Raw genomic sequence first — 25606 nt, 5'->3', positions numbered from 1 at the left:
TCTGAGCTCACTTCTTCCAGGAGCTGGAATAAACCCTGATGTGTATGAAGTGAAATAAGGAGCACTGGGGTCATACCTTATCACTTTCATAGTGATATTTTTTTTTCATACCTTTCCAGCCTCTCCTCCCCCTGGTCCTGCTGTGCTTGATGAGCACACCTTGCACATTGCCCACAGCAACCCTAACGTGGCCATTTCTGCCCAGTTCACCCCATTAGCCCACAGCTCTCTCCTCATAATGATCCTAACCACAAAGCCATTTGTCATGCTGCATCTTCTTTCCCAGCAAGTAAAAGTCAATTAGTGTTTTCAGCTTTGCTCTGGAGCAGCCTGGCTCCCTCCTGCTTCTTTGTGCTACCAGGAAACCATCTGCAATAATGACTTCCTTGGATGTCTAGAGCTGTGTTGCAGTGAATTACAAGCTCTCTAAACTTCCCTCCTTGTGCACCTTACATGTTTTGCTGCCAGAAATTCCACCATGAATTGGGTTTTGATCCTGTCAAATGGCTGCTTTTTAAATTTTAATCTTTATGCTCAAGAAAAGAAGCACCACTTTGGCTTCCAGACCTTATTTCAGACATGTAAATCTTGATCCTCCCTTAGCAGAGGAATAAACTCCTGGAAAAACAGATGCTGCAGAAGATCTGCACGTGGGAGTCCTGTGGCTGTCAGTGATCTCTGCTGTCACCCCAGGGCCACACCTGGTCACAGAGCCCAGGCTCCCTCTAAGTGCCTGCTCCAAACACAAGCTCAGAGCCTCTTGTATTTGTCAGTGTTAGGGTGTAATAAGGCATTAAAACTCGACTGGCACATGATAATTGTATTAGAGCTGCGAGGCTTTGAAAGCTAAGAGACAGTAATGTTTCTAAAATGAAAAATTCAAAACTGATGTTTTCTGTCATATTGATATTTTGATTCGAAGGAATAGCCATTAATCAGAGCTAATTGAAATTAAATAAGATTAAAAAAATTAAATTACTTAATTGCCTGGCCATTTTTAATTAAGGAAAGCAGTTCAATTATTAAATAGAATCAGATGTGCTTAGGTTTATATATCTGCTTGGATTTCACAGAACCATGGGATAGTTTGGGTTGGAAGGTTTGCCACATCCCCTCTCATGAGCAGCAGATTCACAGCAGTAGGAGATTTCAGTCAAGGAACATCCCTGAGCTCCTTGACTGAAATCTCCTACCCCATCAACATGTCAGCATCCTCCCTTCCACGTTGTGGGAGAGCTGAGAATGTCCTATTTGTGAATAGGATAGGATAGGATAGGATAGGATAGGATAGGATAGGATAGGATAGGATAGAATAGAATAGAATAGAATAGAATAGAATAGAATAGAATAGAATAGAATAGAATAGAATAGAATAGAATAGAATAGAATAGAATAGAACAGAATCCCCTCTTGGGCAGTTTGTAGTGCATCACCTGCCCCAGAGAGCCCACACAATAATTCCTGCTCTGTGCCTCATGGACAGGCAGGGATGTGGGCTGGCTTTGAGTCCTTCTGGCACCTTGTGGGGCATCCACACCTCCTGGCTGGACGGAGTTTTTCCTGGGAAGCAGCACCTGGGCACAGAGCAAAGCCTGAGTCACTTCTGGGAGCAGCAGCCAGGTTCAGATGGGGCCCAGCACGTGTGCAGGGAAGTGTTCAGGAGGGTTTTGCTCATCTCTGATTCAGCCTGGAAAGCAGCTGGCAAAAGTCACCGGGCCTGGCTTCTGGCCCAGCTCACACAATTAGAAAAGTATTAGCTGAACTTAATAGGAAAATCAACATTAAGCAGAGAGGAGCTGGTACAGTTGTTAAAAGACTATGTAGTGTTTTTCCCTGGCAGAGACCCAGGCTAATGGAGGGCTTCCAGCACCCAGAGCAGCCTCCAAATGAAGGCTTAATTGGCCTCTGAAGCCACTCATATAATTACAAACACTTCTAATGAAGCATGAAAAATACAAGAGCCTGGGACCGGGATACGGAGGGAAGAAATTACCTCATTAATCTCAGAAAACAAAACAAAGCTGCTTTGCCTCCTTCCTTGCATTGCCTGGAAGAGCAGACTCCTGTCAGGTGCTAATTTCCAGGGCAGTGCTAAGACCAAGGGGAAATCTAACACAAGACAGAAGTTCTGCTTTCTGCCAGCTGTGGGGGACACCTCCCCGGGCGTGGGGTGGACACTGGGTGGACACTGGGATGGACTTTGACTGCCCACTGCTGGTGTGCACAGCACAGCCCTGCCTGCAGCAGCACAGCTGGTTTGGCAGAGGATTTATTGTTGGATTCTGCTGCTGCCTCAGCTCGATGTGCCCCTGGTTTCTGTTCAGCTGGAGCACAGACCTGTGCCCAGCACTCAGCAGCACCTGGAGCACCTGGCTCAGCCAGAGCAACGCACATTCCCTGCCAGAGCAGGGAGCTGCAGCCCTGGGACACGCTGGGGGAGTCCAAGGTACAGCCCTCAGTTGCTATGCTGGCTTGAGGAAAGATTAATGGGCTTTGTGCTGGTTGCTGGTCAATGGTTTTCTGGTTCACTGGGGGCTGTTTGTTGGCTGTTTTTTTGTTTTCAGGAAGGCTCTCAAGTCTCACTGACAGAGTAACTGAGGTCTGAAGGGAGTCAGAGCCCAGCTGGTCCAACACTCACAGACAGCAAGATCCTGTATCCTTTCTATAGGCCAGCTGGCATCTGGTCCCACCAAAAGGAAACCTCAGTCAGGAATGTCAGGGAGGATCCAGAGGCTGTTCAGCTTCAATCAAGAAGGTTTCCTCCCTGTACAGATGAACAAAACAGCTGTACCAGCACCACACCCAGCCTTGTCCAATTAGCCATGCCATCACCCCAGCTCATTAGCCTACTCAGAGCTTTGCAAGGCCACAGCAATTGGCTCATTCTTTCAGATCACACTGCAGACTTCACCTCGTATTTTATCCCAGTGTTTATCACTAAGGCCAGGGTCAGGAGCTGTTGTGTCCATCACTCACACCTCTGCTGCCAAAGCTCACAGCTGATAACGCAGAGAGAATTCAGGAAAAGTCAGGAGACAAATTCCAGTGGTCTCATTGGGAAGGGATGGCACAGGGGCTGCCAGAAGGGCAGCAGGCAGCTGTGTGCCTGTTGTAGGGTCAACAAACACCACTGAGCATCACTTTGGGTGGTTCTCACCACACACCTTGTGGGATTTGAAGGCTCATGGCCCCAAACACACCTTGTCATCCCCTCTTGGACCCTGCACCCCTCTCTTTGCAGAGCTCAGGTGCTCATTCCTCACCCCACACAGTGTCCATACAAAGCCACTGAGTCACTCAGACTGGGCATTAGAGAGAGGAAATTTCCATCCTCTCCAAGAAACTGATTTTGGCTGGAATCAGTCAGCCTGTCACTGCTGTGGCATTCATCTGCAGTTACACACTGAGAGATGGACACTGGTCACTGGACCACAGTTTTTTTTCACATGACCAACACGGCTTGCCAGCAAATTCTATCCAAGTATTCTAGCCCTGCACAGGAGAGATTGTGTCAAGAAATGCTGCAGAATGAGCTCACACATAGCATTGGTGATTTAGGGGGCACTGGTCAGTACAGGAGTGTTCAAGCATCCTCTCCCACCCAGGAAGATGGTGATTAACAGCTCCAGATTCCCTGGCACAGCCTGGACACAGTCAGCCCCAAAGCAATGCCTTTTCCCTCTGCTTTGCTGGGTTTTGCTTTAACAGCTAAAATGCTTACATTTGATCAAATCACACTTGGCTAGAGCAAGACCTGCCATGAGCTTAGCTGCCCTCAAGTGATGGCAAGCAGAAAGTGCAGATAAATAAACAAGGCACCTGTAGAGGAGCACGTTTTGCAGCCTGAGTGAGGCTTCAGAAAGACTCACTTGTGCACAGGAGGCTTTCCCTCACATCTCCTGGGCACAAGGAGGGGATTTTGCTTTGAAGTATCTGCTCTGGCTCTGCCCCAAAGGCTTGCTGGGGTTCCCTGTTTGCAGATAACCATCACAGCAGCTAAATGAGTGCAAGCACTGAGGCAAAGCAGTGCCAAATGGTCCTTCAGGAGGCAGGAAAGGACCCAGCTCCCAGCCCAGCTGGTTTTTTTACAGCTGAGATGACGTGGGCTCCTGCACACACTCAGGACTCCAGGTCAGACATCAAGAGAGCAGTTGTGGCTCTGGCCACGTCTGCACAGCCCTGCCACAAAAGCTACAAAAACAGACACAAACTGGGCCTGTGCCATCAGCACACAGATCTGGCACTGGTGGGTCTGTCTGGAGGAGGGCAGTGTGTGATCACTCAGCTCTGGGTGCTGCAGACCCATCAGAAGGCGGTGAGAGCACCCAGGTGCTCCTCAGCAGGAGCAGAAGGGTTCAGATCATTAAACTGAGAGCTGATGCTCTGAGCTTGCAGAGTCACAAGGGACAACCCTTCTGCCCCCCAGGCAGCTGACAAGGATCCTCACACCGTGGCACATGTCTGGGATGAGTTGGTGTGAGCCAGGCAGCAAAAGTGCAGCTACCAGGGGAGTCTGAGAGGAGCTTGGATCTGCTGGGGTCCAGCCTCTATTCCCAGGCTGTTTGTGACAGGACAGAGAACAAAGTTCTAAGCTGTGCCAGGGGAGGCTTAGATTGGACATTAGGAAGAATTTATTCAGTCACCACCCCTGGAGTGTTTAAGGACTGGACACTGGGATGGGCTGGGAGGTGGTGCAGTCACTGCTCTGGAGTGTTTAAGGACTGGACACTGGGATGGGATGGGAGGTGGTGCAGTCACTGCCCTGGAGTGTTTAAGGACTGGACACTGGGATGGGCTGGGAGGTGGTGCAGTCACTGCCCTGGAGTGTTTAAGGACTGGGCACTGGGATGGGATGGGAGGTGGTGCAGTCACTGCCCTGGAGTGTTTAAGGACTGGGCACATCCCTCAGTGCCATGCTCTGGGTGACAAGGGGCTGTTGGGTCAGGGTTGGACTCGCTGATCTCAGAGCTCTTCTCCAGCCAGACTGACTCTGTGATGCTGTGTTTCTCAGCAGGGATGTGCTGGAGATGTGGGATGGACTCATGGGCTACCAAAGCTGTCCTTTCTGTGGGCTGCAGGTCTGACCCTGATCCCACAGAGCTCTAAACCTCGGGGTTTTGCCTTGGCAGGGCAGGCTGTGGCTGAACCACCTCCAGAGAAGAAACAGACCGTGCTAATGAAAGGGAGGAGGAGCCCAGGGTGACACCAGGAGCTGTGCCCTCTGCTGCAAACCAGGCTCTGTGTTTGCTGAAAACCCCACACAGCTGACTCCTTTCACCAGGGAAGCACATGGGAAGAATATTCCTGAAAGATCAGATGTTGCAGGGATTATTTCTCAGTCCTTAAGAGCTGCTCTGCACATGAGTGCTGCAGTAAGCCCCTCTCACAGCCCTGCTGGCTTTCACTGCACAGCCCTGGGATGCTGGCTCCCAGGCAGAGGTGTTCACCTCCCCTTTTTGAGAGGGAGAACTTTTCCAACAGAGGGAGCACCGGGACAGCCGTGGCTGCTGTCAGCCAACACCTGAGGTGTTATTTTGGCTCTGGAAGAGCTGGGTGCCCATACATCCATCCTTTGGGCAGCATGTGTCAGCACTGGCAGGATAAAGCTGGAGTCTGATAATCAGAAAACAGACGTTTTCAACTTGGAGACCATTCTGAGTTGGAAAAAATCCAACTGCTTAGCCTCAGTGAAAATCTCTAAATTAGGGTTTGAAAGGGGCTTGTGGATCAAGTAAAGCAAACTCTCCTGATCTGCAGACCTTCCCCAGGAATTACAAGAACTGGCCTGTGGTCGCTGCAGACTGGAATGGAAATTGTTTCCTGTGTGCCACAAGGACACATTTCAGATCAAGGGTCTGTCCTCAGGCAGTCTGGGCTGGTTGGCAACAAAGTGCAACATTTGTGTTAGGTTTGGTGACCACAGCAATATCAAACTTATTAAAGTTTCATGTTTATCAAATTGACAGCATAAGCTGATAAATGATCACCTGCTTTCACTCAACAGGGGGATCAGAATAGCTCCTTTCCTAGTGTGCATACTGAAACTGCAAATATCATCTTTCCTCCCTTTTCAGGAAGCACTTCTGGCAAGCATTGCAGAACTTATTTTTGTGATTCCAGTTATTCTAGCTGTGGCAGAAAAACACAGAGGAGAAAGACAGGAGCAGCAGATTGGGCCTGATGAGAATCTGGTGTGAAAACCAGAGGTCACCAAGGACAACTCGTGCAAAAGCTGAGAAGTGTATCATCAAACCCACCATCATGAAGCATGCCATGACTCAGGCTAAAAGCCTGAAAAATTCCAGGAATGGATAGTGCCCGAATGGCAAGGTCTTTTGTCATGGTCATAACAGCACAGGGTGACAATGAGGAATTCATGAAACCCATCCTGCTGCCTGGAGTGCAGAATGAAGGATGGGTTCCATTGTTTCACACCTGCTGGGTCCCAGAAGGTCTCAGATGGAGAGCACACAGCCTCCAACACAACACCACAAACAAAGCAGACAAGATTTCTTGCATGACTGGAATCAAACACTCACACAAGGACTTCACTGGAGCAAAGCCCTGTCTCTGCTACGCATGAAAATTTCTCAGTCATTCTGAGGATTGCACTGAAAAGTGATGCAACATTTTTATTTTTACCTAATTTTTGTGATGAACATTTTTGGGTAATTACTGAAGAGAAAAGACAGAGTGACATGTAGCTTTTATACCTTCAGATGCTGTCTTCTTTTCACAGACTTTGAAGATAATATATTTACATATTCATATGAAAATTTAGTTATATATTTTCAAGTGTTTTTAGGTGCCAATTTTTTACAGCTCTGATGGGAAATCCACCATACCTCTTTGTAAGGCCTAGGACTATGTGCCTCAGCTAAATCAGGATGGGAAAACAAAGTGTTATCAGAAAGTAGTAACGATAAAATATAGTAAAAAATATTATTATATATATATTTTTATATCGATATAATATTTATATATTATATATTATACATTATATTATTATGTATAATACTATCATAATATTATATTATATTATTATAATATTATTGTAATATTATATTATATTATATTATATTATATTATATTATATTATATTATATTATATTATATTATATTATATTATATTATATTATATTATATTATATTATATTATATTATATTATATTATATTATATTATATTATATTTACTATGATATTATTGAGGAAAAAAATTGCAGAATCACTGTGGAGGTTTGTCAATGCCTGCCCTGGTAGCTCAGCCTGGGCTGCAGCATCCCGAGATATTCCTATATTTTTTCTATTCTATAAATATAATATAAATAAATAAAATATATAATAAAAATATTCTATCTTTTTTCTTTTTTTTTTTTTTTTTTTCTGCCTGGAAAAGCAGAATAAGGACATGCCTGGCATGAAGCATGCTGACCCTAATTAAACCACCCAGTGGTTCAGCAATAGTGGGCTGAGTCCTGATGCAACACAGATTTTATTGCCTTGTGTGCTGAAAGGAGTTTGATTTTGGGTTAGGAGAACCAGGAGGACCAGAAAACTCTTAGCCCAATCCCTGCTGCTGTTTGTTCCATTGCCATGGGTTGATAAAATCTCTCTCTTAAAAAAAAAAAAAAAAAAAAAGCCCACAAAAAAACCCAGGACCAGGTTGTCAGGAGTCCTTCTGGTTTCCTGTAAGGCAGAAATAAATCCAGCAGCGCAGAATTCCAGCGGGGAGGATATTTCGGGCAGGGCTGAGAGAACATTCCGCCTCCAGCACTTCCTGTGAATAGCACCCTGACAAAACCGCGTTTCAGGAGGCCGGTGAGGAGGAAGGTGAGGAAGCTGCTCATTAACTCTGATGTCAGAGCTGGCTGCCGGGCAGGGGTGGTGACACTGATGGATGTCACACGGGAGCGGAGAGCCACGGGCCAGCGGGGAACAGCGCAGAGCTGTGCGCACTCCCAACCCATTAATCCATTAATTTAGCACACATGTAAACACTTTCCCTGCACAAGGTCTGATGGAGCCACCAGCAGTCCCAAGCCTTGAGTTTCCATCAGGGATGGCTTCAGAATTCCTCGCGGGACCCCAAAAGCCAAGTGTTACATTCCTGTTGTCAGTGCTTCGTTATCTGACCATCACTATTATTACGAAACGACGCAATTGTGTTTCCTTCCTTTTAAACAGCAGCAACAAGGAGGGTTTTAAACCGTGAGCTCCCTATGGAACTGAAAAATCTCACATGCCAACCCCCCCCCCCGGGATGCAGCTTTTAAAGGCACCACCGAACAAATTTCCTCTACTCCACATTACCAATTAAACTCTCTTCCTTCTGCGTTTTCTTCGTGGGGAAGAGATGAAAAAAAAAACAACCATAACTTGGATCATATTATTATTAAATTTTAGGTCCAGTTATGGTTTCCAATAAGGAAACATATTTCAGTATTTCCAATTGGTTTACATATTTCCAATGAGGAGTAAACAACATAGAGGAGTGACAAATCAGTCAGAAGTGACTGAAGAGCAAAATTATTAATTTTAAAACACCTAATTTTAATTTTCAAGTCTTCAAAGGTCTTGACATGAAAAAGAAATATGGAAATCCAAAAGCCATACTGGTAAGATTGGATTTGAATGGGAGCAGTGCTGGAGCTTGGCTGTGGAGGAGCCTGGCAGTGCCAGAACACGAGGATGGAAAGGGAGGAGGCAAAGTTTGCATTTACCTGGGAATGAAGTGAGGAAAGCAGCTGGGAGAGGGATGCAGTGGGATTAACAAAGGAGGATTTCCCATTGTGCTCCAGCCCTTTGTGCTGAGCTGAGCTGCTCAGTCGGGCTGCACTTCTATTCAGCTGCCCTGAAAGCCCAGATCTCCCAGGGACTCCCTGAGAAACAGAAACATGACATTCTCAGTGTGCAGCACAATGCCCTTGCTGCTAACTCTGTCAGTCAGTATTTCTTTCACAAAGGCCAGTTCTTGTGTCTGTACAAACCAAGCATGACCTGACCATCAGCTGTGACAGGACCTTATCAAACCCCAGCAGCAGACATTGCTCAGCCAAAGAACAGGAAAGCCCAAAGGACCAGGACATCATCCTGCACTTCATGCTCTATTCAATTTTACTTTTGTGCCACATAAAGATTGTTATGAAAATGTGTTTGGCATTAATCTGACCATTGAAAAATGTATTTCTACAATTAACTCCATATTGTTCTCACATTTCAGAGACAATCTTGATTTCAGGGCTTAAAAAATTAGCAGCATCCTTCCCAACAGATTTGTGAATATGTTTTGGTGGTTAGAGAAACAGTTGGGAATCAGGACATCTAGTTCTCATCACAAAGTTTTTTTAGAGCTTTCTAGATCTCTAGTCATGTCATCAACACAATATTCTCGGTCTGCTTTTTCTGGTTTTAAAATAACTTATTCCTTTTCCTCTATCGTCATCTTGCAGCACCCAAAATGGCCCAGAAGCATTTCCAGGGTCATTAATAAATTCTGTTGCTATAACTACTGTGGCCTTCCGTGCAAAACAGGGATGCTCATTAGCACCAGCAGCAGTGCTGACAAAACACAGACTGACTCGGAGGCAATTTGGCTACTTTGTGGCCTAGATTTAATATTAGCTTTCTATTAATGGGGAAAAGAAAAAAAAAAAAAAAAAAAAGTGTGTGTGCCTGGGGGAAAGATTGTTTGTTGTTATTCCCTCCCTCTCCACACTCCTCCAGATTTCCAAGTGAATTCTCAGCACACTGCTGCAGTCAGGACTGACACGATTGCTGCAGTGCAGAACAGGAATAATTCAAGCATCTAAGGCATAAAACCCATGTGGGGTGGTGGAAAAGTGAGTTGGATCTTCAGAGCATGGCTGGTGGGTGCTGGAAGAGGGGACACAGCTGCTCATCCCCAACTGGAGCTGCCTGAATTATACTCCATGCCCCAAATCTTTCTTAAATCAGCTTAGATGGGCTGTGGAGGCTGCAATTAGAAATGTTTTCTGAGAACTGGAAACAGCAGGTAACAAAATTCAGACAGTATTTTTTACACATAACAGGTCAAAAAAGCTCAAGTGACCACCACTGTTGCAGAAAAGTGAAATAAAATCATGGAGTTTACACTTACTTGCTTATCTGTAAAAGGCAGAATAAATTATTGAACACAGCCATGGTTAAAGCCAGTTTGAAATATGCATGATATGATGCACAAGCCTTCTCTGCAATTGAAAATGTTTAAACTGTAACCCTGCTTCTTAGAACCCGTTGGGTTACAAAAGGCAGTTGTGCACTTTTTCCCATTCAGTCTGATTTTAAAATTTGTATCACGTGTTACACATGAGAGTTTTTCAGTTTTTCACTCCTAAAAAAAAAAAAAAAACAAAACAACCAAACAATAGATAATACCTTTTTCTTTTTTTAATGTTTCCCAGATTTGGATTTGAATGTTAGTATCTCCCATTCCCTTCCTCCTCAGCTCCACAAGAAAAAGTTCTCACCAGAACAACCTACGTAATTAAAACACAACAAAATTATGGGAGGTAGTGAGTTCATGTCTTCTCCTTGAAGCTCAGTGTCCTACCTGAGAAATCAAAATGAGACACTGCCATTAAAAACAGAAATATTTTATTCTTAATCAATTAACTATTGCATTAATTTAAACCCTTTCCAGTGCCTCATTCAGCTAGCACTGATGATGTTTCTTTATTAGATGCATTGTTCCTATGACACCTCCAACAGAAACTGAGCTTAAACCCAAGAAACTTAACTGGCATCAGACTTGTATGTGAACAGGTAATTTGTGCTGATCAGCCTGTTATTCCTAATTCCCATATCTTTGCCTGGGAGCCCCTTAATTTCAAAAGTATAATAATTTGGAGGGAGGGGGTTTGCATTCTCCATTTCAAAGAGAAGCTTCTGCCTTTATTGGCAGACACCTTTCCTTCAAACCAGGATAGATTTTGGCGCCCAACGTGGGGCACGAGGGCGTCGAGAGATGAAAGGAACAACAGTTCTTGAGTAACCCAATTTTTGTGTGCTGGATATAGAAACCTCATTAGGTGGCATCATGTGGTCTAGCTTTTCCTGTAATTGTGGCTATATTTCTCCCATTTGCAGCCCCTTACCTAAACATGGGCCCTGTAACTAAGGGCACTGTGTCTGTTTTCCAGTTTGCTTTGTGGGTTAATAAGGTGAGCACAGGCAGCAGGAGCTGAGCTGAGCTGAGCCGAGCTGAGCTGAGCTGAGCTGAGCAGCCGCGCTTGGGGCTGCGGTTTGGAGCTGCAGTGTCACTTCCCCAAGTGACGAGGGCACAGCCACAGCTGCCCTCAGAGCCTGGCGTGGGCACAGCTGCAGTGGCCACTGCAGAGCCACCTCCTGCTCTGGGCACTGGGCTTGGGCTGGCTAGAGCAGCTGCAATGTGAGAGCCTGGGCCAGCACACACCGGGGCCAGGGAGCCGAGGGAGCCTTGCCCGAAGCTTCTCTGGAGGAAGATGGAGAACCCACTTCTTTTATTCCCCCAACTCAACATTTCTGCCTTGAAGGACAAGCCTATTACAAAAAATCAGTGATTAAGGAGGAGCCACACAAGGCAAGCAAGGCTGGGTAAGTGTTCAGGTCGTGCCGACCCTCTGAGCCTTCTGTTTGGGTGGAGGATTCTTGTGGGGGGGGAATTTCATTTTGTATGAGAACTCCTGAACTGCAGTCCTAGAAATTGTATAATTTATGTATATTTTATACATATATTGTATAATAATTGTATGCAAAATATTAACTCCTTAAGAAAACTTATCTCAAAGGACTCTTGGTTTTTTTTTCAAGTCAAGAAACAAATCAAATTAATGATCTAAAAATACTAAGAAAGAGAGGATGCAAGAAGTTCTAAGAAATGCTTTTTTAAAGCCTGAATGTGATCCGGGAAAGCTTTCTTCAAAAAATTTCAAATGACAGGAAGCAATACTTCCTTTTTTCTTTGTGAAACATTAAAAGTAGAAGATGCTGAGCTAACTGTTTATGTTCTCTAATGGGAAGTTTGGCCCCTTCATTTTCGAAATAAATTAAAGGGATGCTGAAAATGAAAGGATTTCCATTTTACTTTGCCAGTGCTTCACATGTAAATTTGTGCTAAGCTATGAAGAAAAAACTTTAATGTGATTAATATATGTAGGAGAAGTAACACCAACGTCACTGTAAGTGAAAATAGGGAGATCTATAATGCAGAAGCAGAGAATGCTAGAGGGGGAAAAACCAACTTTCTGCAATGTTTCTTGAAAAGCTTCTCTGATTCTGTCCTAGAGCTAAGCAGAAGAGAAACAGGCTGAGCCTGCTCCTGCAGAAACCTGAATTCCATGAAGGGGATCACCTTGGCAAACCTGGAAGCTTGACAAAAGCAGCAAGGTAAGCACTGTGAAAGGCTGAGTGGGTTGGGGGTTCCCTGCCTGTGTGACTCAGGGTGTTTCCTGTAGCTGTGTGTGCATCCAGACCGGGCAGAGTCACAATCTGGGGAGTTACCAGTGTGCCCCAAGGTGCAAACACTGCAGAGCTGCCTGGTGTGCACCAAAGTGATCAGCAGGGTTTCCTCACCACTGCTCCCATACGCCTGCAGAGAGGTTTAAACCTTGTGCCAGCAGCCCTGGTGGGAGAGAGTAGAGCAATAATGAGTGTACAGAGCAATAATCAACTGAGAAATGCAGCTTGCAGGAAAACCATACAGCTCCTGGCAAAGCAGCTTTTCCAAAGGCTCCTGTGATGTACCAATGCCACATTCAGTATTTAACACATTTAACAGGTGTGTTAAATACTGAATGCAGAGCTCCTCAGTAACTGCAGCACTTGGTTGAACATTTTTGTCTCCAAAATTCAAACACTATGGTAGTATTGTCCCTAGTGTTTGCCATTAAGGTGCAAGGCACAGTCTTGGGTTTACTGACTTCCATAAGAGTTTAATTCCTCCCTTCAGTGAGGAATCACTGTCAGCTCTCACTCATATATAAAGAATTGTATTTGTAGGTCCTGACGGAGAAGAAGGAATTCTGCAACACCATGGCCTAAAAAATGTACCTTCTTTCCACCTTTCTTTCTTGCTGGTCTTTATACTTGGATTAAAGCCACAATTGCATTTGTCAAAAATGGAAAACAAACAAACAAACAAAAATGTACTCTTTTTCAAATAATAGTGAGGTAATGGTTTGAAATTTACTAAGTGATTTACTTATCTTTCATGATTTCTGTTTTTCACACAGAGTTACTAAAATAAGTAAAAAGAGAATTTAATGAAACACTGCAGATGGGAATTGGGGTAATAGAAAAGTTAATTAATCTGTTAGTTTAAAATTTAAATTTTAGTTTAAATGATTATTCATTAGTTTAAATTAGTTTATTCTCATACTTAGAAAGTGTCAAAGCTGACCAAATCTTGGTTTCTGTCTGTTATTGCACAAGCTCCCTCCTGCACTCAGGTGTTGGGGTCTGTGAAGCTCCTGGGTTGTTGCAGGTTCTGAAGGAAAACCAGAATTTCCAAACCCAGCAAAGATCCTCTGCAGCATCCCATGCTTTGTGCACTGAGTGTGTGCTCTGAAGTAATAAGGCTTTATTTTATTATTACAAAATAATTTCTGTAGGTGCAGGAACCTGCAGTTGACAGAGTCCACTGTACTTTTTGTAATTCTCATAACTAATGAACTCTGCAAGGAAGGGAGGTCTCGTTTTCCCTGACTCCAGGATTCCTCTGCTTTCCTGAATTTGATTTCTCCAGCATTTGTACCTCTCCTCACAAACTGTTTTTGTCTCCCTAGCTAAAATTTTCATTCCTGCAAGCAATGACTTCAGCTGTGAAATATGTGACATCTATTAAAATTGGGGGGGGCAAAAAAATTAAAATTCCTCCTTTTGAGTTTTGTGCAAACCCAGGGTCATTACTGGCTTAAATTCCATCCCAAAGAGATTGGAATTTCCTTTCATCTAAACTTCATGTGCCTACAGGTTTTGCCAAGGGAGCCCAAAATGTGTAAATCAGGCAACAGAACAGCAAGCCTTGATGAGGAGGTGGGATCACATTCCAGAAATGTTCAGTCCTTCATAAGAAGTTGATCTGACCAACTCACTGATACTTTCAGTGTCCTGTGATTTGCCCTGGAATGAAAATGGTTCTAAACTTCATATCTATAGAGCAACTTGAGAAATTTGAACTGCCTTTTTTTTTTTCTTCTTTTCTTCTTTTTTTGTCCTTTTTTAGCTGTTTCCTAGGGCAGATTTTTTGAAATTGAAGTGAAACACAGTGCAGCTTGACATACTTGATGAAGAGTATGAGTAGTTTTATAAATGAGGAACAACAGTGTCTCAGAATAACGTGGCATTTGAAATGTCTGTGGTAGACAAACCAGACTATATGTGCTATTGCCCTGTAAGACTGACACCTCAACCATATTTTAATTTGCATAAACTACAATTTTCCCTTCAGGATATAGAATTCTGCGTATTTCAGTAAGAGCAGACTGTGGTGACAGCCTCAGAGTGAGCACATTCAAAACCACATCTCTGCATGAGTAGCTCAAATTTTAATAGCTGATAAGTCCTGCTTCCTTTGTGACTTTTACCAGGCTACATGGTCTTAATTCAAAGATTAGTAGGGCAGCACAAATACCACAGCAAAAAAAAAAAAAAAAAAAAAAATCTGCTGTGACGTTTTTATAAAAAGAGAAAAGAAGTAGGAAAAAAAATCAGGAAAGAGTTAAAGCAAATGTTCCTGAAGTCCCTAAGAGAATGATCTCCCTCAGTGGGGTGATCTAATGAAAGGCTTTGCGCAGCAGTGGTAGCAGATGATGTGTGTCTCACTGCTTCCTAAATGCAGAGTATGAGCATTTATCTTCTAAATGCACACTATGAACAATCCTTCAAAACTCCTTTCTGTCTCCTAAGCAGTGTGTCTCCTGAAGAAGCAGTGAGATGGGGAGAGTCTTTTGACAAACTGCTTTCTGAGAAAGGTCAGTAGTTTTTTTCTCTCTCCATGCAGACTGTTGGGGTGGAAAGTTGATGGTAAAGGATGGAAAATGATAAAATCCAGTTATGCCCTTGAATAGACGTGGCAGTTACCTAAACTAGGTAGGATGGGTCATTTATAGCAGCATGTGCCTCCTGCTCTCATCTTCTTAGGCTATAGCTTGCTGTCAACTTGTGAAAACAGGTTAAAATAATTTTTGAGTTTGGTCTTTTATTGAACAAAGTAATACAGCAGACAACAAAGAGTCCCTTCAGTGAGCAGGAGAATTTAATCTGAATATTGCTCAAATATTCCTGGCTGCATGTGTTCCATGTAGTTAAGAAAAGACTTTGTCACCCCTGACAGGGTTTTGTTTCTCAGGCAGTGTCTGGATCCAAGCTGGCCATCCTTTGAGAGGCCCTGCTGCTCCCACAGTTATCCAAGGCACACATGTTCTGCCTTCATCTGGGAGGGGCACAGGTCTCAGCCTCGCTGAAATTTTAAATTGCTGCTGAAGAATAGTTTACTTATGAGCAAAGATTCAAATAGTCTCTTTTGATCAACCTAAATTGATATTCACCTGGAATAAAGTCCACCACTTCAACATACTCCCACATGTTTTGCTTAATGTTTTATGAGATCTTGGTAGCAATTTTTTACTGGTGCTGATAATTCTCTAATGAGAATTGCAGAATCATAATGGAGAAATTATTTAAAAACACTCATGTATTTTAGGATAATTATCTGTAATGTGGTATTATTGCAAGGGAGCAAAAGATATTTTACTACTTTGCACAGACTCTTTGAAAGAGTAACTGTCTGATAAGGATATATTTTTTAATGAAATTCAACTTTCCCTTTTGTAGCTGGGCTGGATGCCTTCACAAAATTTCTGAAAACTGAGTTCAGCGAGGAGAACATCGAGTTCTGGATAGCCTGTGAGGATTACAAGAAAAGCAAAAGCCCACATGAACTCCTGCCAAAAGCCAAGACCATTTTTGAAACATTCATACAGAAAGATGCTCCAAAAGAGGTAAAGACCTTTCCCATTATACACAGTGTTTGACTGACACCACTGCACCTGGTGAAATTTGCTTTTAAAAGTGCTTCAAGAGCTAACCCTGCAGCCCCCTGGCATAAGAAGAATTCCATAAAAGTCAGAACTCTGGAAGGAGCACAGCCTTGCCCTGATTGAGTCCCTCCACCCCCAGTTGTATATCCTTGGTATGTTACTGCCAGCACAAAACAATGTTGACATTACAATCCTCACCAGCACTAAGGCCTTTTTGTAGTATCCTAAAAATGAAAAGAGTTTTTGTATTTCCAACTTCTTCTTTTTGCTGAAGTGCGTTAGAAAGGATTCATAGATGAAAAAAAGAAATTTTTTTTTTGTCTGCCCTAAGAAGGAGATGAACAGGTTGGGAGATTATCAACCTCTCAGTGAAATCACAAGCAGCCACTTGAATAGGTCCTTTGGGCTTACAGTTTGCTGTAATTCTATCACATTTGAGCAAATATGTCACTGGCCAATACTGTATTATTTTTAGTTAAACACTAACTTCAGCTTCCCTGTAATGGGGGTGAAAAAGGTAAAATTCTCATTTTAGTGAAAGGATTGCAAAGTGGTGCAGTTTCCACTGCAATTCTCATAGATTGCATTAGGATTCAGATCTGCTTTTCCTAGGAAAAGGAAAAGAAAATAAAAAGGAAAGAGATGAGGAGGGGACAGGGCAGGGGAGCCACAGTAACAGAACAATTTCCTTCTCTGCTATGCCTGGGCTTGGTGTTTCAACATTTTTTTTTTTAATATATTCTATCTTATTTTTCAAAATAATGTGCTTGAATCAGTGCTTGAATTAAGTGCCACTTAATTAAAATTCTCATACTATTAAGTATTTCCCAGGGTGAATGCAGCAGCACATGGAATAGTCATTTTGATATGCTATTCCAATCTAAAGACTCCAGAGACCCATTTAATTAAAAAAAAAATAAAAAAAAAAAATAGAATTTTCTCACCTTTCTATTACCCAGGCTACACAGAAACCAGAAATTTGGACTTTTCACTAATATAATCTCATTAGAACATGTTCTACTTTAATCCTAGATGAGAGCAGGGGAGATCTGTAATAGTCTGGTATTGCAAAACTGGGAAGCTGCAACTATACTATAACTACACAGCAACTATTAAAATGCTACTTCTAGTCAAATATCAAAGTTTATCTTTTGTTTCACCAGTTTTCCATGGTACCAAGGGTTCATTTGAGGAGACTTTCTGAGAGCCATCACTGAAGGTGAACACACCAATTCTGTGGTGTTATATCCTGTTGTGTGGGGGATTCGAGGTTCTCTTGATGCCTTGAGGGGCTCCCTGGAGCAGAGGCTGGACAGAGTTAAAGGAATAAAGCAGGGATTTATTAAAAGCCCTTCAAAGGATTCACCTTGGGCAGTGCAAGAGCCCAGTTGTGGCTATGGACACCAAAGTCACGAGTTTTCACACTTTTATAAGTTTTGGTCCATTCCCATATTGGGGTTCATTGTCCCATTCCAGCTCCAGGTTCTGCAGTCCCATCCTCCCAGATTCTCTCCTCAGTTCTGCTGTTTGCACTTTTTGGGGCTGAAGCTGCAGCGTGTCCTTGTTTCTGGGGCTGGAAAAGGATTGTTTTGTGTGACTGAGCTGGGAGGAGAACTTGTAACACTTTATATGGAGTTCAGAGTCACACCCCAGTGCAGTGCAGAGTCTGGGAAATACAAAAGCTAAAACTGAAGGCATCACTCTTCTCAGGAAAGTCTTCCAGCAGCGTACAGTATCAGTGCTGTGGACAATAACACAGGAAACGCTGAACGTGCTTTAACCAGATTCCCTTTCCCGTTCTCCAGGTGAACTTGGACTTCCAGACCAAGGAGGCGACGAGCCGGAGCATGGCGCAGCCGGCGCGCGGCACCTTCGAGGCGGCGCAGAGCAGGGTGTACCGGCTGATGGAGCAGGACAGCTACCCTCGCTTCCTCAGGTCTGCTCCCTACCTGGGGCTGCTGCAGGGCCGGGCCCCCGCCCGCGCCGCCCTGCGCCGCCGCTCGCGCTCCTTCACCGTCAGCGACTTCAAGGGCGCGCGGCCGGACCCCGCGCTGTGGTGATGGCACAGCTCTAATGTCTCATTTTATAGATATATGTGTAATATTTGATGTTATCCAACTGAGCTTCTGCTCCTTCATTGTCAATGACTTCAAGGGTGTGCGGTCGGACCCCGCGCTGTGGTGACGGCACAGCTCTAATGTCTCATTTTATAGATATATGTGTAATATTTGATGTTATCCAACAGAGCTTCTGCTCCTTCACCATCAGCGACTTCAAGGGCGCGCGGCCGGACCCCGCGCTGTGGTGATGGCACAGCTCTAATGTCTCATTTTATAGATATATATAATATTTGATGTTATCCAACTGAGCTTCTAATCCTTCACCGTCAGCGACTTCAAGGGTGTGCGGCCAGACCCCGCGCTGTGGTGACGGCACAGCTCTAATGTCTCATTTTATATATATCTATATATATATATATGTTTATATAATATTTGATGTTATCCAACTGAGCTTCTAATCCTTCACCATCAGCGACTTCAAGGGCGCGCGGCCGGACCCTGCCCTGTGGTGATGGCGCAGCTCTAATATCTCATTTTATAGATATATGTGTAATATTTGATGTTATCCAACTGAGCTTCTGCTCCTTCATTGTCAATGACTTCAAGGGTGTGCGGCCGGACCCCGCGCTGTGGTGATGGCACAGCTCTCATGTCTCATTTTATAGATATATATAATATTTGATATTATCCAACAGAGCTTCTGCTCCTTTACTGTCAATGACTTCAAGGGCACGTGGCCGGACCCTGCCCTGTGGTGATGGCACAGCTCTAATGTCTCATTATATATATATGTATGTGTAATGTTTGATGTTATCCAACTGAGCTTCTAATCCTTCACCGTCAGCGACTTCAAGGGTGTGCGGCCGGACCCCGCGCTGTGGTGATGGCACAGCTCTAATGTCTCATTTTATACATATATATATATATATATACAATATTTGATGTTATCCAACTGAGCTTCTAATCCTTCACCATCAGCGACTTCAAGGGTGTGCGGCTGGACCCCGCGCTGTGGTGATGGCACAGCTCTAATGTCTCATTTTATAGATATATATAATATTTGATGTTATCCAACTGAGCTTCTAATCCTTCACCGTCAGCGACTTCAAGGGCGCGCGGCCGGACCCCGCGCTGTGGTGATGGCAGAGCTCTAATGTCTCATTTTATAGATATATATAATATTTGATGTTATCCAACAGAGCTTCTGCTCCTTTACTGTCAATGACTTCAAGGGCACGTGGCCGGACCCCGCGCTGTGGTGATGGCACAGCTCTAATGTCTCATTTTATAGATATATGTGTAATATTTGATGTTATCCAACTGAGCTTTCGCTCCTTCACTGTCAATGACTTCAAGGGTGTGCGGCCGGACCCCGCGCTGTGGTGACGGCACAGCTCTCATGTCTCATTTTATATATATATACATATGTATATGTAATATTTGATATTATCCAACAGAGCTTCTGCTCCTTCACCGTCAGCTACTTCAAGGGTGTGCGGCTGGACCCCTCGCTGTGGTGACAGCACAGCTCTAATGTCTCATTTTATATATATACATATGTATATGTAATATTTGATATTATCCAACAGAGCTTCTGCTCCTTCACCGTCAGCTACTTCAAGGGTGTGTGGCCAAACTCCACCCATCTCTTTATACATATACATATACATATATATATACACATATATATGTAAATATATAATATTTGATGTTATCCAACTGAGCTTCTGTTCTTTCACCATCCACAATTTCAAGGGCATGCAGCCAAACTCTACCCTGTGGTGACAGCCCAGCTCAAATGTCTCACTATATATATATATATATATATATATATGTATGTAATATTTGATGTTGTCCAACAGAGCTTTCACTCTTTCACCATCAATGATTGCAAGGGCGCCCGGCCAAACTCACTCCTTCACCATGAACAATTTCCAGGGTGAACAGCCAGACCCCATCCCGTGGTGATAACAAAGCTCAAATGTCTCCTAAAGTGCTATTTGATGTTATCCACAGAGTTCCCATTCCTTCACCATCAACAATTTCAAGGGCACCCAGGTGTTGCTCACCCTGTAGTGACAGCAGAGCTCAAATATCTCATTATATATATATATATATATATATCTATGTCTATCTAATATTTGATGTTATCCAAGAGACCTCCCACTCCTTCACCATCAATGATTTCCAGGGCACATGGCCAGATCTCACCCCATGGTGACAAGAGAGCTCAAATGTCTCATTATATATATAAATACAATAGTTTATATTATCCAGCAGAGCTCCTTTTTTATGTTTTTGCAATATTTCCTACACTAAGCACAGAGAATTTGTGGTATTTTCTCATACTGTAAAACACACAGGAACATTAATAGGTACAATGCAAAATTACATGTATTTTAACTAAGGGAACTGCATAATTAAATCTATCATTAAAATGTAGCCATTGCCTATTTTAAGAGCAACATAAAAATACCTATTTAATTTTTGGGGGGTACATTTTTCTTATTCCTGTGTCTGTTCTCTATTTTAAAGTTATGCTGTATATATTAGCTTTGGCATCAAATATATGTCTTCTAATTTTTTTGCAACTAAATGAGCAGCAACAAAGGGCTAAGAATGCTATTTTAACACAATGTGTATCCTTAAATACCAGATCATGTCTATTTATATAGATATAAAATATTTCTACTTTTATTTATAAATAGTTGTGGTATACCAACTTTGTTACTAAACTTTGTTCTATTTATTTTTCTGCCTTTTATTTTGAAAATGCATCTGAAAATTAGCAGCTTTTGGACTCAGGCAGAGAACTTTCAGTTCCACTGATCATTAACATTCTCTTTATGGATTAAAGAAGAGGGAGAAATCTTTTTTATTTCTTTTCTGTCAAACACAGACATATTTTTTTATAGTCAGCACACACAGTCATTCTGTCCTTTTCTTCCACAGCTGATGCAGACATACCTTGAAGCTTAGGGCAGTTCTTAAAACCTTAAACATTGGTTCAGTTCAGGAAGGGGCTGCAGGATTTATCTGTGACTATGACTTGTATATGAAGTTGCTACTTGTGGAATTTAAGCTTTCTCCCTTTCCTTCCCCCTTCTGTGAGTGGTGAAGAAGAGGTGCAGTTCCTGAGGATGGGACTTGGTGCTCATTTTTAATTTGGGGTGCATGTGAACTGCTGGATCTGCAGGTTTCCCTGTCTGCTTTATTAACTTCCAATAAATCTCATCTGCTTAAAGAGTTGTCAGGATCTGATTTATCATCAGTACATTGCTGAGGAAGAGGTGGAGACTTCACCTAGGGCTCAATTCTAGCTGCAGTCACTGCCATGTTAATGAAATTGCTACAGTGCACAAAGATCCAAACCCACCTGGAAAAGCTGCTGAGCATTTCCACAGTGACCCAGGAGCCTCCTCCAAGCTCTTACCTTCACCTGGGGAGCAGAGAGGAAACACATTTGTAATGATGATCCCTGCTGGTTTATCCATCACCCTCCCCTGACCTAAAGCACCAGGCTTTAGGAGATGGGCTGTTTCTGACACTGGGAGCATCTTGAAGGTCTCTTTCAGCCCTGAGGATTCTGTGGTGAGGGACTCTCCAGCACCACCAGCAGTGCCTGAATGCCAGTTCTCAGGTGTTTAAAATGTGCATGTTCCTGTGTGGTGCACAGGGATCCTTGCTGGAGGAAGGGAACAGGTTTGAGAGCTTCCACCAGGTTTGTTGGCACACAGACATAAGACCCACACACTTGCAGCTAAATTCTGCCCTGCTGGGATTATGTCCCCCTATATCAGCAGAGAATCCATGAAGGAAAGAAATGAAAAAAATACATCTATTTAATACTTCTCCAATTTCCAACCAAATGACAAATATAGTACCCTGAGTAAGAGTTTTCCTTGCTAGCAAAAGCCCAGCTGTTAGTCAGAAGGGTCTGCAATGATAAATAGAAGTCAGCAGGTGCCCTTTATTTCATTTCACAGACACATGGAAAATTTTGCTTATCTCCAGGGAGGCCTTCCTCAAACCCATCAGTCTGTGGTACTGACAGTGCTAGTCCCTCTTATGAGTTCTGTAATGAAAACAAACAAATAAGATATTCCTGGTAGCTATTTATGCATGTGTGTTTTCCAAAGATAATTATGAACCCCAGCTAAATTTACAGCAGACTAATGCCATGGGAACTACTGTAAAAAAGAAAGCCAAGATAAACTCAGAGAAAGGAAAGCAAAGGACACAAAGATAAACCAAAATGACACTATTATCTGGCAAAGGGTTTTATTTTTTTTTTCTTTTCTAGAAAGGGCTCCTTTCAGTGAGAGAAAATGAGCACTCTACTATTTGGTGCAATGCTGCAGTCCTGAAGATGAACTAGGCATGGATTTAGTACAAGTCTGGGATGCTGTTCCAGGATTGAGCAGACTCAGGACTGGCCCTGCACAGATGAATTTACAGCACCAGAGAACACAGCCAGGCTTCTCTAGTTTTGGCAGAATCCGTGCCACAGTTGTGTAAATCCTCTTGTTGAGCTGCCCTCCTGCAAACAATACCTGTACAAAGCCTGTTGGGCAAGTGCTTCCATTGGAGATTGTTCCATGCAGCAGATTCTATATTTATATCTGCCATTCAGGGCTCACCAAGAGCTCCCAAAATATTCCCAAAATGTCAGCACAGTAACTCACCCTGCCCAAACACTGCACTTTACTGCTTGCACAGGTGAAGTCAAGACACAAAGCACGAGGGAAACAATCTGCTGGCTGGGGTGGCACAAAGCTTTGCCTCCTGTTTCAACACATTACATGTTTTAAATTGGCTGAATTGTGATCTTGAGGGAGGTGGAAATACACAGGACCAAATATCTTCTTGGGGTTGTGGACTTGTTGTGGAACAAAAGACAGCTTGACTGATTTTTTGGCCAACAAGAAGCAAAACTGATATCCCAGATAAAGAATCTCAATGGACAAGAATGATTTCCACCTTCAGGTGAAGCAGGCACTCAATAACACAGCCCTTACATGCTTTTACATGCTACAACTTCTAGGTGACTCACAAACAGCAGATCATTTTCCTCTCCTGCTGTCCCCAGCTGCTCAGCCTTAATCAGCTGCTGCTTTGAATGCAGCTCCCTCTCCTTTCCACACATGCTGCCAAAGGCCTCAGCTGAGGAAAAGCTGCAGAAAATCATCTCCCTCTCATCAGTGATTCATATGCTCATGGATCTACGCCTCGCTCAGCTGCCTGTCCCAGATCCCACTCTGTTCTTTGCATTTTAGTCAAATGCCTCCATCAAATGCCCTTTAAGCTCCTGTGTGGCTCTGTGCCAAAGATAAAAACGTTTTTCCTCTATCTACCACCCAGGCTTGCTTCCATTTTTGCTTTTTCCCTTGTTAATGTGTTGCTATCTTCCATTTGTTCTGCCCTGATCACTTAGGGCTGGTTTCATAAAAGTTCTTTCTGGTTTAATACCAAAGCTTTTCTCTCTCCTTTCCTAAATAGACTCTGGTTGGGTAACGTCCTCCCAATTCTCCCTTATGCTTTACAGAAAATTATCTGGACTCCCAGATTTACAATCTACCATTGCCTTCTCCATAAAAAGTAACTAAAATTAACTAGTGAGAAACACAATCCCACAGCAGCCATTTGAGAGTTTTCAAGCAGGACAGAAGATAAGGCTGAAGCCTTAAAAAAGGACAACTCTGAACTCTCATTTCTTCACCATAAAATTTGCACATAATTAAGACACTCTTGTTTCTTCACAGCTTTGTGGCCCCATTTTCAATTTCTGCAGCTAATGCTATTCCAGTTTTTCCTGGTTGCACATTTTCTTGAGAATTGTTTCCAGCACTTTTCCAATGGAGGGTTGTGATTGTACAGCACTTGGAAACCCTGAATATGAGGAGCCCAGAGCGCTGCAAAATATTTTGACAGATTGTTCTTGAAATCAAAGCACTTCACCTGAAGGGCACAGCTTGCTGGGGTGGAAAATAACAGCTCATTTTCTTATGCAAAACAACTCTGTGGCATACTGAAGGCACACAGAGTTATTCACAGGGAAAAAAAATCAGCTATTTTGTGATTTGCCCATGCTGTGCCATGCTGGGGGAAGGTGGGCATTTCCATAGTGCTGTGATTAAGGTGTATTTGCATCCCCTTGGGACAGGTGTTCCCATGTCCTTAGGATGCCAGCAGTGCTTGGATCATGCTGGCATCTCCCAACATAAGGGATGCACCCAGCTCCCCGTGGGCTTCACGCTCAGGGCAGCAGGACACCAGCTTTTGGTGCTGCTGAGTTTACCTTGTACAGGCCAGCACTAGCTAAGCAATCTCTGCATGGAATGGAAGGAACAGAGGCCAGGTGCTGAGGAGCACTAACACACTGGGCCTGATCCAGGGAAACCACTGGAGAGCGTGAGCTTTTCTCACTGGGTGCTCAGGTGAGTGCAAGGCAGCCCTTTCAGGAGCACATGGAAATGGAAATGACTTCTTGGGTTAGTAAACCAGTGGTTTGAATATGCAGCATTGCTTTAGACTGTCTGCTGTTTTTAGTATCCAGGTCTGAGGAACTAAAAATGACAGCCCTTATGCTCCTCAATAGCTTTTCATAAAGGAAGATAATTCAGCAAAACTAATGCCTAAAGGTAGTTAAAGAATAAAAGGTGGGCATTGGTAAAAGTGAACCTAAAAGTTATGGAGATTTAAATACTTAATAAATCATGGGTCCTTAGCAAGTAATGCTGCAAAGTTGGGAAGTTCCCTTTCCTAGAGTTTCTCTCTCCCATGCCATCAGGGGCAGAGAACTCAGAAATCCACAGCCCAGTACTCAGAGTTACTGAAAGGTTAAGCCTCAGGCCCGGCAGAAAAAGAGAAAAATACCCTGCCATTAGCTAATTATCTGAGCAGGCAAGGGCTGAGTGCCCTGCAGGTCCAGCCCCAGCTATGAGAACTGAAGCTGTAGCTGTGAGTGTCAGCTGGGGCCAGCAGTGTCAGCTGGGGCCAGAGTCACAAAAAGCTTAGCATTAATTCTGGGAGCAATTTTCAGCCCATCCCCACTGCATGTTCATATTTCCTTTTGTTTGCTTGATGCTGTTTATTTTGAATAGCCAACACACTTGCACAAGCAGCTGATGCCCTTGTTCTAATACTAAGGTCACTTTTTCTCCTTGTGACATTTCAGTGAAATATCAGAGTTTCTTTCCAGACACTATTAAGTTCCAAGATACCAACCAGCTGGTTTCTATGGGAAGAAGTGGCTGTGACTAATTTTGGTCAGTGAACTTATTACAAATATCACAACAATTCTATTAACCTGCTGTGTACCTGAAATATTTTCAGCTTGCACAGTCTGAGCAGTCACTGACAGAATATTGTGTGATGAGAATCCCTTACAGCTTATTTGTAGTTTTGTGGACTGTGAGCAGTACCCCATAAAATGCAAAAACAATCCAGCTGCATCCATCCAGTTACTGTGTGTGCTAGAATATTCCTGGGTTTTAGCATATTTCTGT

The 25606-nt window shown here is 43.3% G+C and overlaps 1 protein-coding gene across 1 annotated transcript; it reads left to right on the top strand.

Annotated features, from left to right (window-relative positions):
- Positions 1–11296: 11296 nt before the first annotated feature.
- RGS18 (regulator of G protein signaling 18) lies at positions 11297–18175 on the top strand. Its single transcript, XM_056497992.1, is given in 6 exon segments — positions 11297–11536; positions 11539–11593; positions 12284–12385; positions 14909–14970; positions 15833–15999; positions 17844–18175. Coding segments are annotated over 6 exon segments (696 nt in total). The 5' UTR covers positions 11297–11481; the 3' UTR covers positions 18099–18175.
- The last annotated feature ends 7431 nt before the right edge of the window (positions 18176–25606 follow it).

This window comes from Oenanthe melanoleuca, chromosome 8 (assembly GCF_029582105.1).
Source record: "Oenanthe melanoleuca isolate GR-GAL-2019-014 chromosome 8, OMel1.0, whole genome shotgun sequence".
Taxonomy (NCBI): domain Eukaryota; kingdom Metazoa; phylum Chordata; class Aves; order Passeriformes; family Muscicapidae; genus Oenanthe; species Oenanthe melanoleuca.
Note: the sequence above shows the minus strand (reverse complement) of the source record. Positions and strands in the feature narration are given on the sequence as shown.